Source organism: Leptonychotes weddellii, chromosome 10 (assembly GCF_054177405.1).
Source record: "Leptonychotes weddellii isolate Sample4059 chromosome 10, ASM5417740v2, whole genome shotgun sequence".
Lineage (NCBI taxonomy): Eukaryota > Metazoa > Chordata > Mammalia > Carnivora > Phocidae > Leptonychotes > Leptonychotes weddellii.
The window spans coordinates 737,667-751,942 of record NC_138378.1 but is presented as its reverse complement, the minus strand read 5'-3'; the positions used below and the strand labels follow the sequence as shown (position 1 = coordinate 751,942).

Sequence of the window (14,276 nt, the reverse complement as noted above, 5' to 3'; positions counted from 1 at the left end):
TGTGCCCCTGGGAGGGGTCCCCCCAAGTCAGGTTACTGGGGAGCGGAGGGGTCTGGCTTCAGAATGTGGATCAGGAGGGGACTCTGGGGACCTGGAGGGTCCAGAGCCCATGCACTGCTGTCCAGTCCCCTGCAGCCCCAAGGATGCCAGCGAGCTCAGCAACTCTGCACCGCGGGGCTGGCCACCACCTCCCTGGGGGTGGCTGGGGTCCCGAGGTGCTGTGCTGTGTGTCCCTTCTGCACTGTCCGCAGAGGCAGCCCCCCAGGCCATGTGCAGCTTGGGGATGGAAGGGTGACCCCAGAGGGCTCCCTTGGGACCCCAACCCTACCTCCAAGGACCTCTCAGGCCTGCTGAGAGGCTGACTGGGGCCAGTCCTCAACCAGGACACACCCTCCTGGGTCTGGCAGAGGGCAGCTGCGTGACCCCAGGGGTTGTGCTCAGACTGGGGTCCCAGCTCTGACACCCCTCAGCTGCAGACAGGGTTTGCCCCTTCCTGGCTTCGTTCCCTCCCCAGGCCCCTTGGCCCTGCAGCGGCTGTCCCAGTCTGTTCTAATGACGAGTGAGTGACCAGGCCAGCAGTCAGGGCCCCATGCCGGCCTGTGAGAATGTCCTGAGGGCAGGATGCAAGACCAGAGGCTGTGGCTGGGCCCGACGCACCCGGGAGCGGGCAGGGGAAGGGCAGCTGACCTCTCACCCAGAGAAGCACCTGCCCTGCCTTGCAGGACACAGGTCCGCTGTGGACAGGGCATGGAGCAGCTGTGGGGTCACTGTATGTGGGGTGCCCGGTGTGGGTGGAGAAGCTCAGGAGTGGTTGGATGGATGGGTGGACGGACGGACGGACGGCTCTCCTCCCACAGGCAGCGCGCCATGAGCGCCCCCGTGTGCCCCCTCCTCGGGCTCTGGCTGTGGCTGTGGCTGGGTGTTTCCCTGGGACTCAGCCAGGGACAAGGTAAGGACACCAGCGGTGCTTCCTGGGAATGTGGAGCCGGTCCGTGCCCGACCCACGCACTCCGAGGGGCCTCTGCCTCCACTCCTGACACTCCGCCGGGAGCTGTTGTTCGAGTTGAAGGCGTGCTCGAGGAGGAAAGACAGGACACCAGAGGCCACCTGTGTCCTCTGCCCAAAGCACCACCCGCGGCTTTTTGCGGAACCTTCGGCCTTGCCGTCAGCCCAGCGCGGGGAGGCTGTCGCGTGCTCTCTGACAGTTACTGACACGCTTGGCCCTGAGCTCTGTCTTACATTCATGCTTTCTTTTGAATTATTTCAGGACACCTCTACAATGTAAAACTTCCAAACAGCCCAAGTCTAGAGTAAGGAGGGAAACCCCCTTTCCCTCCTGTCCCCCCAAGGAGAGCACCATTTGCTGCCCTCTGCTCCTGCTTCTGGTCCTTTCCCTGCTCACTGTCAGGCACAGGGAGAACACAAGGCTGCCCGGCTCTCCCCACAGCGTCTTGTGACCCAGTCTGATCGCTTCCCTTTGGGAGTGACACTCATCTCCGTGTCTTTGGAATACCCCAGAAGGGACGCAGTGCGGAACGTGGTGGACGTCCTTGCCGAGCTCCCCACGAAGGGGGCCGGCTTGGACTGATTCTGGGAAGGCCAGTCTGCGGCTGCTGACGCCCTGGCTTTGCCCCTGGCCCGGGCGGCTCCCGGCGACTCCTGTGAGGGCAGGAGACCTGCCTCCTCACTGGTTGAAGCTGCCCCTCCTGGGCGACTGCCCGAGTCTCGCTGTGTTTGACTCACGGTCCCTGTTGAGAATGCGTGCACGGTACAGGGGCATGCCACACGGCCACACCTCGTGTGGAGGGAGGCACGGGTCTGCTGACCGCTCTTCCTCAGTGCTGGTTTGGCATGCAGACTGGCCGCGGTCATCAGGCGTGTCCCTGGGTCCCCGTGGCCCTGACAGGATCACGCCACAGTGGGGCCAAGTCACTAGTGAGCCCACGGACACACTGAGCTCCGCGTTCAGCAGGGTCCCTGCGGACTCTGGGCAGACCTGGGTCTCCCGGTCCCGAGGAGGGAAGGGTGGGTGGGGGCCCACATGTCCGGGATGCCTGCCCCGGGGGTGACCCTGGTGAGGGGGCGCTCCTGGGGGGTTTCCCACTGGCAGGCCCCCCACTGTCTGCCCCATGCCCCACCAAGGCCCCCTGACATGCAGATCCCGAAGGCAGCTGGGAATGTCTCCCCCAACGTGTCAGAGGCACCATGAGACACAGAGGGCCCTTCATGAGCAGGAGTTGGGGGGTTCCCGCTCACAAATGGCTTTTCATAGCTCCCCCATCAGGCATTCCTGCCTTTCAGCCTGGTGCTCCCGGGAGCCGCTGGGCACATCCGGAGGCCCAGTCCAGCTGCTTCTCCCTGTGAGCCGTTGCTCATTGTGTCTGCCCTGGGCGCCCCCAACCCCTGCCCTTCTCCCGTGCCCCAGCTCTCATGGGGCAGCCAGAAGAAGCCCATCTCTGTCCCCCTTTTCCAAAAATAGCCACCCCTGCCACAGAGCTTCCGGAAGCTTCCCCAGGAGGCCAGGCCATATCCCAGGCCTCAGTCCTTTACTGCCCCTCCTCCTCCTCCCAGGATGGCCACGGACCCCACAGCGCTGTGTAGACTCTGCTGGGGAAATGAGGCGGCTCCAGGCCCCGGGGCAGGGGCCACGTGGGCTCCACGCTGCTGATCGCCAGTGGGGCTGTTCCTACTGATCCTGGATGCTTGCCTGGGCCCCAGCTGGCAGGGTGGGGGGCGCCCCTCACAGAGCGGGGCAGGCCTCCCTGGGTGGGCGCAGTCTCCTCACTGGACCTACCAGGTGGCCCTCGCCCCTGGGACCCTCGGAGGGCCCGGTCCCCCTTCAGCCCCAGACGGGGCCTCAGGTTCTCCTGTGTCCCCCTGCTGGGCCCCCACAGCTGCTGGGTGCTGTCCAGGGTCAGTCCTGACCACCGGTCGTGTCCCCCCAGCGAGCAGCCGCCTGAGGCTGGCTGTGCTGCCCGAGGACCAGCTGCAGATGAAGTGGAGGGAGTCGGAAGGGGGCAGCCTCGGCTACCTGGTACAGCTGAAGCCCAGGGCAGGTAAGGGGCCGGCGGCCGGCGTGCTGGTCTGTGCCCAGCTCCTCCATCCCAGCACCCATGTTGTGAGTGGTGGGGAAGTACCGCGGGAACGGGAGCAGGGGAATAAGTCCTATGAAGTCCCATCCCCACCTCCAGCTCATGCCGACGGCACTGTCAGCGCCTTTAGGAGAAACAAGGACTCCCTCCTCGAGCTTGGATCCCTTTCAGAACTCTGCACGCCAGCGAGCTGGCATCTGATGGGCAGGATTAACTCACATTTTACAGGAGGGAGGCCACGAGCACCCCCAGCGTGGTGCTGGCTGCTCGTCTTAAAAAGTTTTCAGCAATTGGGGCATCTGGGTCACTCAGTCGGCCAAGCGTCCAGCTCGATTTTGGCTCAGGTCTGATCTCAGGGTCATGAGTTCAAGCCCCATGTGAGGCTCCACTGGGCGTGGAGTCTGCTTGAGATGCTCTCCTTCTCCTTCTGCTGCTCCCCCCACCCAAAGAAAAAGAAAACTTTTCAAAAATTGAGGTTTGACACCTACAGAAAAGCCCGCAAACAGGAGTGCGTAGTTGCAGAAATTGGCAGAAAGCCAATGAGCCTGAGCTCCCCTCCCAGAGTGGGAAGGTGCTCCCCCAGCCCCACTCAGGCCCCTTCCCCATCGCCATTCTGTCTCTGCCACCAAGAATAACCCCCTTTCTGACTTGGGGGCAGTTTTCTGATATTTTGATTAAGCCAAATTTACTTATCCTGTTTTTCAAATCTTTTTTATTTTTGTTAATTTTTTGGGCTACTTATCCTATTAGTCACGGAGAGAAATATCTTAAATCCCCACCGTGCTAGAAATGTCTTCCTCTGCTTGTCTCACCAAATTTTGCTTTGTATGTTGAGGCCACGTTTCAGGTGCACACAAGTCTAGATCTTTCCATCTTCTTACTGGACAGAGCTTTCCTGCTGTGCAGTGCTCCCGTTCTCTCTCGTCAGGTTTCCCTTACGCCCCCTCCGCAGCCAGGGCTGCTGGCTCCACTGGGCATGCCTGCATGACATCATCTACTCAGCCTTCCCTCACCTGGCACCGTAGGTGCACCTTCTAAGGAGGACGTGATCCCGTGGTGTTCGTCCAATGTGACAGTCTTTGCCTTTTAATGGAAACGTTTTTTTCCATTTACATTTAATGAAATTACTGACATATTTGGATTTAAATCTATCATTTTCCTGTGTTTTCTTTTTGTTATACTTGTTATATATATGTGTGTGTATTTTTTTCTCTCCTTATCCTCTTTGAAACTCAATTTTTATGGAAAAATTTAAACACCTGCAAAAGAAGAGACTGACCGTAGTGTAATGAAGCTTCATGTTCCCATGATGTAGCTTTGACAGTTATCAACATATGGCCACTACTGTGTGATCTCTGTCTCCAACCCCTTCTATATATTGCATTATTTTAAAGCAAATCCAAGACATCGTATAATCATATAATTCTGTTTATAAATATTTTAGTAAAGGGAAGGACTCAGAAATAACTCCAGTACAACTAGCATGCCTAAAAAGTGAAAATATTTCAGAGCTACCATTAAATGTTTTGTTGTGTTCTCATCTTCCAACTTGTCTGATAAATATTTTTTACACTTAATTTATTTGAATTGAGATCCCAACAGAATCCACACACTTTATGTGGTTCCTAGGTCTCAAGTAATTTTCAATTTATTTTTTTAAGGTTTCATTTATTTGAGAGAGAGAGAGCACGAGCAGGGGGAGCAGCAGAGGCAGAGAGAGAAGCAGGCTCCCCACTGAGCAGGGAGCCCGATGCGGGACTCGATCCCAGGACCCTGGGACCATGACCTGAGCCGAAGGCAGACGCTTAACCCACTGAGCCACCCAGGCATCCTATTTCTCCATTCTTAATTCTGTGTTTTCTATCCTGACCTGTATTCCACTATTTATCTCTTCATTTATGTGTAAGAAGGTGTTAAGTCATTCTTTGAATTCCTAACTTCAGTTTTTTGTTTTTCCATTCCAGAATTTCCATTTGGAAAATGTCCATTTGGTTTTTACATTCTAGAATTTCCTTTTTATTGTTTCTAGTTTGATACCCAAATTCATAGGCTTATCTCTAAGTCTTCAGACTAGTTAGTATAATTAATTTAAAGCCCCTTGACTCTATTGTCTGGAAAATCCGTGGGTCTCTTCCTATTGTCTGTTGTTTCTCTTAACTTTCTGTCACTTCCTCTTGTTCCTTGTACACCTGGTTGCCCTTCATTGAGTGCCAGCTGTTGTGAAAACTTATGGAAATAATTTATGACCTTATGTAACACTGTCTTACTTCAGAAAAAAAATTGTGTTTGTTTCTGACAGAGGCAATTTGGACTAGCAGTTTTGGGTAATCTTTTTAAATTTTAGATGTCGAGAGTATTTACCCACTCTGTGACATGCACGCACACATGCATGTGCATAGACACACACCTGCCCACCTTGGTTGTCTCAATCTCTCTCCCCACCCCCACCCCAGGGGATGCGGAACAGGAGGTGATGTTGACCACCAAGACCCCCAAGGCCACGGTGGGGGGCTTGAGCCCCTCCAAGGGCTACACCGTGCAGATCTTCGAGCTCACCAGCTCAGGGAATGCCCTGCTGGCGCAGCAGGAGTTTGTGAGTAAGTCCATAATCCTGCACAAGGAACCCAGCCTCAGAGTGGGTGTGTGTGTGGAAAGGAGCTGTGGCCCCCCTCCCCATGCAGCCCCCCAGGCCCTGCTCCCACCTCGGGGTGGGGGACCCTGACAGCCCCTCGCATCTTTCTGCAGTTGAGGATCTGAAGAGTCACTCTGTGAGCAGGAGTGGCCGGATGCCGCTGGAGGCAGCCGTGGAGCCCATGCCCTTCCACGTGGGGAGCCCAGACCCTGAGCCCCGAGTTGCCTTGTCCCCAAGCCAAGACCCGCCCACTCCTGGTGGTGCAGAGTCGGGTGAGGGTAAGTCACCTTCCAAGGTTTGCTCTTCATGCGGCCGGGATGCTCTTCCTCACGCCTGACCTCACATTCCAGCTTCTCCTTGAGCATGCCGGCCGCTCTCCTGCATTCACCCAGGCTCACGGGGGCAGGTCCCCCACTGGGGGTGCGCTTGGGCCCCAGTGCCCCTTGCTGCCCAGTCTGAGTGTGACAGGTGAGAGGTGACACAACTGTGACCTCCACAGGACTGCTTGGCGAGGAGCAGCGCCCACCCAGGGGCTCAGGGGACAAGGCCCCTTCTCAGCCCACCACAAACCTGGAGAGGCAGAGCCAGGCCCGGGGCTCTGCGGGAACGATGGAGAAGTTGGGTAAAACCACCAGGGCACCAGCCTCTGTGGGCTTTCGGGGCAGGGGCTGCGTGACCCAGGGCAGGGCAGACAGGTGTGACATTTCTATCGGCCATGCCTCTTCCCCCAGGCCTGGGATGTCTCTGACTTTGTCTCCCCATCAATCACACTTGGGATGGAAAGAGGTATCTCCTTCCTCAGAGGGACACGGCCCCTCTCTCGCCCTCACCGTCCCCCGTTGGACTTGGGGTCTGCCAGGACGGTCTCCCCAACGACACAAGGCTTTGAGGGCAGGGCTGTGCCCATTAGATGGGGGTCTCCTTGCACTCACGCTACCCAGGAGTCCTCATGAGGGGCCTGTCCTGGGTCTGGGGCTCGGCCTGGAGGCACTGAGAGTATAGACTCTCGGGGAGCCCCAGACCCAGGCAGGGGCTTGGTGTCCAAAGAGCTCCTAGGTCATCAGGACAAGCCACCACCCCAGCCAGCGAGGCCTCAGCCCAGAGCTGCCAACCATGCTGACCGCCCCCCAGTCAACACCCCCTTGGCTAGCCTCTGCCCACTGGCCCCCACATTGACAACCACACGCAGGGACTGGCCCTGCCGAGGTCACTGGAAGGCAGACGCGCCTGGGAGTCTCATTAACCCTCCCTGGGGGCACTCAAAGCGCTGACACGATGAACCAGGGCTCACGTGGGGTTTTCTGAGTCCAGTGAGGGCCCCCAAGACGTGGCCACCTGCCACACTTGAGGCCAGAGCCCCGCGACCCCTCACCCTCCACCAACCCCAGGGAAGGAGACCCGGGGGGCTGGAGCCCAACCTGGAGCGGATGGGGGCTCCTGCAGTGGTGTGGGCCTGGCCCAGCTCCTCACCTCCCTCCCTCCCTCCCCACCCAGCTAGCCCCCAGTTCCGCTGCACACCCCCCACACCCGTGGACATGATCTTCCTGGTGGACGGGTCCTGGAGTATTGGCCACGGTCATTTCCAGCAGGTCAAAGATTTCCTGGCCAGCATCATCGAGCCCTTTGAAATTGGGCCAAATAAAGTCCAAGTCGGTAGGTACCGGCCCCCTGCCCTGTGGCCCTGCTGCCAGGCGTCCCCACTAGTCCTCCTACCAGCACCCACGGGAGGCCCAACTCTGAGAAACGGGAAGTCGGAGAGGAGGCACGGAGCCTCCTGGGGAAACCGAAGGACAGCCCTGCCAATCGGTATCACTGGCCGCCAACACACTGACCCCCCCGCCCGGCCAGGCAGGTGGGGGCTCCCACAGGGGCTGGGGGACGTTCTGGTGACTGTCCGTGTGTAAACGTGTGCCCTCCCTGGTGTCCCAGTGAGGCTGTGTGTTGGGTGGTCGGCTCAGCACCGAGCACCTGCCCCCCGCCCAGGCCTGACTCAGTACAGTGGAGACCCCCAGACCGAGTGGGACCTCAGCGCCTTCCGCACCAAGGAGGAGGTGGTGACAGCTGTCCGCAGCCTCCGCTACAGAGGGGGAAACACGTTCACAGGTGTGCCTGGGCCCCCAGTGACCCCACCCTTGGGGGGTCTGTCCAGGTCTCTGTCCCGAAGCCCCGGCTCCATCCCGCAGGTCAGCCTCCCAGACTTGAAAACCCGAATGTAAATCAAGCCGAGTGTGATGTGGGTGCTGAGCCTGATTCACACCTTCGTAAAGAGCAGGTCACCCCTTAATTATCTTTGACGAAAACAGGGCTTTCCGTCAGGCTGTCTTCCTAGAAGCGAGCGGCTCCTCTGATGGGTAGAAGCTTCCAGGAGGGGCCGCGAGTGGAAGCAGCCCCCAAGGAGCGTCTCCCGCAGGCAGAGCCCTGGGTCTCGCGGTGGTCCCTGACTCTGGAGCCCCCAGCCTGGCGGGGCCGGGACTGACTCGGTGGGCCCTGTGCTGGGGTCTGGCCGGTGGAGTGGGATCGGGCAGGGAGGGCGCCAGGAGGGGCGCGTGGGGCCGCACGCCCTTGATTCTCGATTGCGCAAGGCCTGGCCCTGACTCACGTGCGGGAGCAGAACCTGAAGCCTGGAGCGGGGACCCGTCCAGAGGCGGCCAAGGTGGTGATCCTAGTGACGGACGGCAAATCCCAGGATGATGTCCGTGCTGCTGGCCATGTCCTCAAGGACCTGGGTGTTGCCGTCTTTGCTGTGGGTGAGCAGCCCCCGGCCCTCGGCTGGGGTTCTCACGGCCGCGGGGGGCAGTTTGCACTCCCACTTCTTTTCCCCAGGGCTGGGGGTCCTGTGGCGTCTGTGCCACAGGGAGGACCCGTCCCTGCTCCGAGGAGCTGAGCACCCATGGGCGTTCGGACGGGGGACACGATGTGGGGTTCCCGAGCAAAACCCCGAGTTCTCAGTGCCATGTGTGGATGTTCCCCCTCTGCGTGTGCCCCACGCACCTTGTCACAGGCCCTGGCGCCCCCGTGACATCGTTCTGCTCACTTCACCAGTCACTTCTTATCTCTGTCCCTTGGGAAGGGAACTGCAGATCTGGGGGCTCCTGGGGGCAGAGTACCTCCTTGGTGCCCAGATCCCATTGTATCATGGTTTTATCCCAGGCCCCGGGTTCACGAGTAGGTCTGGGGGTGCGTGGGACTCTGAGGAAAGCACACTGGCCTCCCCCCTGGCCCCAAACTCCATAGAGACCCCGGCACAGCCTGCAAGGGGCCTTTGGGAGCCCAGCCCCCCTGTACCAGCGCCCAGCTGCCGTCTCTCGGGGGCCCTGTCAGGTGACACGGTTCTGGGGCCTGTGGGATCTTGGGTACAGGGCTTGGGAAGGCCCCCGCAGACCACTGGGTGACTCGGGCCGGGGGCCTGTGGTCGTGCTTGTAGGATGGGACAACAGCGCTGGGTGGGTGGGGTCAGGTGCGTCCTCACCACCCTCCCCTGTGAGCAGGCGTGAAGAACGCGGATGAGGCTGAGCTGCAGCTCCTGGCGTCCCCGCCGCTGGACATCACCGTCCACAACGTGCAGGACTTCCCGCAGCTCGGCACCTTGGCCGGCTTGCTCAGCCGCCTCATCTGCCAGAAGGTGCAGGGCGGGAGCCGGGGCCCTGGTGAGCGGGGTCACCCTTGCTGGCTGCGGCCCCGCCCGGCCACTCTGGGCAAAGGGAGGGGGCGCTTGTGGCCCCTGGATGGGACGCCCTGAGCCCCGTGCCCCTCGGCTCTCAGGGCTCTGAGGGTGTCTGCAGCTGGGGGACACCTGCCCTCCTGGAAGTGGCCGCCGGGGAGAGCAGGTAGCACCACTAACGCAGGCTGCCTGCTGGGCCCCTGACCGTCCCTCGCACCCAGGTACACCGGCCGCTGCCACCCCGGCCCCGGACACCGCCTGCACTCCCACCAGCCTGGTTGTGACCCAGGTGACCTCTTCCAGCGTCCGCCTGTCCTGGACCGCAGCCCCCCAGCTGCCGCTCAAGTATCTGATCACGTGGCGGCCTTCCGGGGGCGGCACCCCGCAGGAGGTGAGTCAGGGCTGCACGTGACGCGGCGTCATGGAGGAAGGGCACCAGCCGTGGCCCGCGAACCGAGGGGAGAGAGGGAGTGTGTGTGCTGCTCACGCCTCCCATGGCTGCTTGGTGGCCAAGGTCACCGTGGGAGGCGAGGACTGACCTCAGCCCCAGCAGAGCTGATCCTGTCCCCGCCCCGCACCCCTGCGCCCCGCACCCCCTGCACCTCTGCACTCCCCACCCCTGAGCCCACCCCGCGGGCTCTGCTGTGGTTCCTCTTCTAGGTGGTGGTGGAGGGGCCCACCTCGTCCGCGGAGCTTCACAGCCTGATGGCCGGCACCGAGTACTTGGTGTCTGTGTTCCCTGTTGGCAAGGCCGGGGTCGGCCAGGGCCTGCGGGGCCTTGTGACCACAGGTGGGTGGGGTGGAGCCGGGCCGGGGCTGGGGGCTACCCTATCCATAGCCTCTCTGGAGCCTCCCGCCAGCAGGGGTGGTGCCGAGGCTGGCCTGGTCTCAGCCCACCTGCTGTGGGACCAAGGCCCGGTCGCTGGGCCTCTCTGACCCTCGGTGTCCTCTTCTGAGCTGCTCAAGCCTTTGTGGGGCTCTCGCCCTCTCTGGCCTGCCATGAGCCCCTTCAACAGCTTTCTTGAGACATAATCCCCACGTCGTGCAACTCATCTGTTAGTGTGAGACTCAGCAGTCAGTCTAGTCCCCGGTGTGTCCGCGGTCGACTGTGGAGTATCATCCTCACCGGGAGACAAGCTCTGCACCCCCACTGCCCCCAGCCCCTCAGCCCCTGTCAATCCCCAGTCTTCATCTGTCTGCATGGATTTGCCATTTCTGGGCCACACGATACGTGGCTTCCTGTGGGGTTTCTAACCTGAGGACATGGCACCCCCACACTCAGGGCAGGTAGCCTTAACCAGAAACCCACAGGTGGCTGTGTTCCCCCAGAGCTGTCAGCTGGAAACCCAGCCCGAAATGAAGTCTGGCTGGGTCAGACTGGCCTGTGGGGCGTCCCCCACCCTCCCACCTCTATCTCCACTGAGACCCTCCACAGGGTCTGCACTTACCTGGGCCCTTTGTCATTTGAGCGAGGCCCCCCGGTGTGTGTGCATGCTCTCTGCAAGGTGCTGCATTCCTAAAGTGTCCCCCCTCCCCCAGCGCCTCTGCCTGCGCCCCAGGCCCTGACCCTGGCTGCCGTGACCCCCAGAACCATCCGCCTGACCTGGCGGCCCTCGGCTGGGGCCACACAGTACCTCGTGCGATGCTTGCCGGCCTTCCCCCGGGGCCAGGAGGAGGGCAGAGAGGTTTGAGGCCAGTTGGGAGGGGAGGCAGAGGAGGGTGATCCGGGGGCAGATGGGGTGGGCAGGGGCCAGCACGAGTGCCACACCCCTGCAGGTGCGGGTGGGACAGCCAGAGGCGCTGCTGGACGGCCTGGAGCCTGGCACAGACTATGATGTCTGGGTGCAGAGCTTGCAAGGGACAGAGGCCAGCGAGGCCCAGGGCATCCGTGCCAGGACCGGTGAGTGCCCCGCCCCACAGGCTGCTGCCCCTGGGGCAGATGCCCCGCTCTGGCTCCTCTCAGCCCTCCACCAGGTGGGGAATCCCAGACCCCTCTGGTGGCCCCTAACCAGTTAGGGAGAGGGCACTGGCTGGTCCCTGAGGCTACAATGTGTTCCACAGCCACCCTGGCGCCCCCCAGACACCTCGGCTTCTCGGATGTGAGTCACGACTCAGCCCGCGTGTTCTGGGAGGGCATCCCGAGGCCCGTGCGCCTGTTCAGGGTCAGCTTTGTCTCCAGTGAGGGCAGCCACTCCGGGCAGGTGAGAGAGCCTGGGCCACTGGGGGACCTGGGGTCCAGCGGGGATGAGGTGAACACAGGGGCCAGCACCCCCAGCCCCCCCACACCCTGCGTTCACAGTTGTTGGGTGTTGGCGGAGCCCCCAGGCACCAGCTTTGGCCTGCTGTGGAGCTGACTCCATCCCGGCCTTTGGGGGCCCCAGTCTGCAGGGGCAGGGAAGGGACAGGTGTGAAGCTAGGAATCAGACAAATACACATAAATGACATCTGTGATGCAGGGTGCAGGGCACGGGGCTTGTGAGCCGGGCTCTTTGAGAGAGGGGGTGGGGCGGGCGAGGGCCCAGGAGGCCCCACACGTGGGGTGGGTACCCCCTCCAGTGTACATCCCAGGCCAGGGTCTCCTTCCTGCCAGGGGCTGACCCCTCCCTGGCATGGGGAGTTGGCTCCAGGCCTGCACCCATGTGCCTGTCCGCCTTGCAGGTGGAGGCCCCTGGGAACGCCACCTCAGCCACTCTGGGCCCTCTCTCCTCCTCCACCACGTATTCTGTCCGCGTCACCTGCCTCTACCCTGCGGGCGGTTCCTCCACGCTGACCGGCCGCCTGACCACACGTGAGTGGCTGAGGTTAGGGTGGGGTCCCCAGGCTGGCTTCATCCCTCCCCCGATGGGTGGTTCAAGCTAAACACGTCGGCCCAGGTGCTGCCCCGTGCAGTGCTGAGCTAGGTGGGTGCACATGTAACCGGACACATGTGATGCGGGGCATGGGGCCCTGGAGGGCGTGACCCGGGGCACCTCAAGAAGCAGGACCCGTGCCCAGCCTGCAGCCGGGCACTGGGAAAGGGGAGGAATGGCATGGCTGTTGTGTGGGGTCTAGGGTCCCCTGTGCCCCGCCACGGGCAGCCACCCCCAAGTGTGGTCCCGCAACAGTGAAACCTTCACGCGCACAGGGGCGGGTCTCTGGCGAGTCGCCCAGGGCGGGGGCATGTGGGGCCCCCACGAGCCCCAGTGGGGCACAGCGGCCACTTCCTCAGGGTTGTTGCTTGTCCAGGCCCTGCCGCCCCAGCCTCAGTGTCCCTGCTCTGTCTCCAGGGAAGGTCCCCAGCCCGAGCCAGCTCTCGGTGACAGAGCTCCCTGGGGACGAGGTCCAGCTGGAGTGGGCGGCCGCCGCGGCTTCTGGAGTGCTCGTCTACCAGATCAAGTGGACTCCCCTGGGAGACGGGAAGGCCCGTGAGGTGTGGTGTGGGGAGAGGAAGACCACCCTCCTGCCCCCCAGCTCCGGGAGAGCTCAGACCCTGGCGCTTCATCCTGGGGCACCTGCCTCCCTGCGGCCTGTGGGCGGAGCCCGCACGAGGACACCTGTCTGCAGGGCGCACGCCTGTCCCTTTTCTCCGCAGATCTCTGTCCCAGGGAACCTGGGCATGGCGGTCCTGCCTGGCTTCCGAAGCCACTTGGAGTATGAGATCACCATCCTGGCCTACTACAGGGATGGGGCCCGCAGCGACCCAGTGTCCCTCCGCTACACCCCTGGTAGGTGACCCCTGCTCCGCCCCTCAGCTGCGTGAGGAGCAGGGACAGCCCAGAGGGACCCCAGACTCCAGAGCCGTAGACAGCTCCCTGAGTCCCTGGCCCTCTGGCCTGACTGCGGGGTCCACGGCTCTCCCCAGACCCCCCCGGCAGGTGTTCCCAGGGGGGACCGAGGTTTCACGTCACCGCGTATCCTCTAGGCTCTCCTGGGGCTGGCCTGTGGCAGTGGCCCCGTCCGTGCTGAGGCTAGGGGCAGCAGGACGTGGTGGGAGGGCGTGTTGGCCACCCTGCGGGCCGCCCTCTCTGAGCCCCCAGGTGCTCATGGGGGTGCCTGCCTCACAGCACTCCGGAGCCCACCCTCCAACCTGGCCCTGGCTTCCGAGTCACCCAGCAGCCTGCGGGTCAGCTGGACCCCCCCAAGCGGCCACGTCCTCCGCTACCGGCTCACCTACGTGCTGGCCTCGGGCTCGGGATCCGAGAAGTCGGTGGGTCTTGGAGGAGCGGGGAGGCCATGCCCCTCATGGGCCCCTAGGTCCCGGGCACCGTGGGGGAGGCACGGCCCACCCTGTCTGCTGAGGGGGGCATGTCTTCCCCGGCAGGACACAAACAAATGAGAGCAGAGATGCCCAAATGAGCAAAGATGCTCAGGGGGAGGGAGGGTTAGGTGACTGTGTCCCCCCTCCCAGATCTCTGTCCCAGGACCCAGCAGCCACGTGACGCTCCCCGACCTGCTGGCAGCCACCAAATACAGGGTCCTGGTCTCGGCAGTCTACGGAGCAGGGGAGAGTACGCCAGTGTCCGCCACAGGCCAGACGGGTGAGTGGCACCAAGACCACCAGACCCAGCCAGACCCCAGACCCTCACTCCCATCCAGACCCCACCTGGACCCCCAGACCCTCACTCCCAGCCAGACCCCAGACCCTCACACCCAGCCAGACCTCAGCCAGACCCCAGACCCTCATTCCCAGCCAGACCCCAGCTGGACCTCCAGACCCTCACTCCCAGCCAGACCTCAGCCAGACCCCAGACCCTCATTCCCAGCCAGACCTCAGCCAGACCCCAGACCCTCACTCCCATCCAGACCCCACCTGGACCCCCAGACCCTTACTCCCAGGCAGACCCCAGCTGGACCCCCAGCCAGACCCCAGACCCTCACTCCCATCCAGACCCCACCTGGACCCCCAGACCCT

General features: G+C 62.1%; 1 protein-coding gene across 1 annotated transcript in view; it reads left to right on the top strand.

Moving 5' to 3' along the window:
• Nucleotides 1-867: 867 nt before the first annotated feature.
• The window catches only part of COL20A1 (collagen type XX alpha 1 chain), a 25,536-nt gene continuing 12,127 nt past the window's right edge, over nucleotides 868-14,276 (top strand). The window contains exons 1-18 of the mRNA XM_081832251.1: nucleotides 868-949; nucleotides 2,946-3,056; nucleotides 5,546-5,689; nucleotides 5,838-5,981; nucleotides 7,219-7,377; nucleotides 7,708-7,827; nucleotides 8,307-8,471; nucleotides 9,213-9,371; nucleotides 9,607-9,776; nucleotides 10,046-10,175; nucleotides 10,925-11,070; nucleotides 11,162-11,285; nucleotides 11,447-11,586; nucleotides 12,044-12,173; nucleotides 12,652-12,794; nucleotides 12,957-13,089; nucleotides 13,429-13,571; nucleotides 13,773-13,902. Of these exons, the coding sequence (XP_081688377.1) occupies nucleotides 868-949; nucleotides 2,946-3,056; nucleotides 5,546-5,689; nucleotides 5,838-5,981; nucleotides 7,219-7,377; nucleotides 7,708-7,827; nucleotides 8,307-8,471; nucleotides 9,213-9,371; nucleotides 9,607-9,776; nucleotides 10,046-10,175; nucleotides 10,925-11,070; nucleotides 11,162-11,285; nucleotides 11,447-11,586; nucleotides 12,044-12,173; nucleotides 12,652-12,794; nucleotides 12,957-13,089; nucleotides 13,429-13,571; nucleotides 13,773-13,902 (2,473 nt within the window). The remainder of the gene's footprint in view (nucleotides 950-2,945; nucleotides 3,057-5,545; nucleotides 5,690-5,837; nucleotides 5,982-7,218; nucleotides 7,378-7,707; nucleotides 7,828-8,306; nucleotides 8,472-9,212; nucleotides 9,372-9,606; nucleotides 9,777-10,045; nucleotides 10,176-10,924; nucleotides 11,071-11,161; nucleotides 11,286-11,446; nucleotides 11,587-12,043; nucleotides 12,174-12,651; nucleotides 12,795-12,956; nucleotides 13,090-13,428; nucleotides 13,572-13,772; nucleotides 13,903-14,276) is intronic.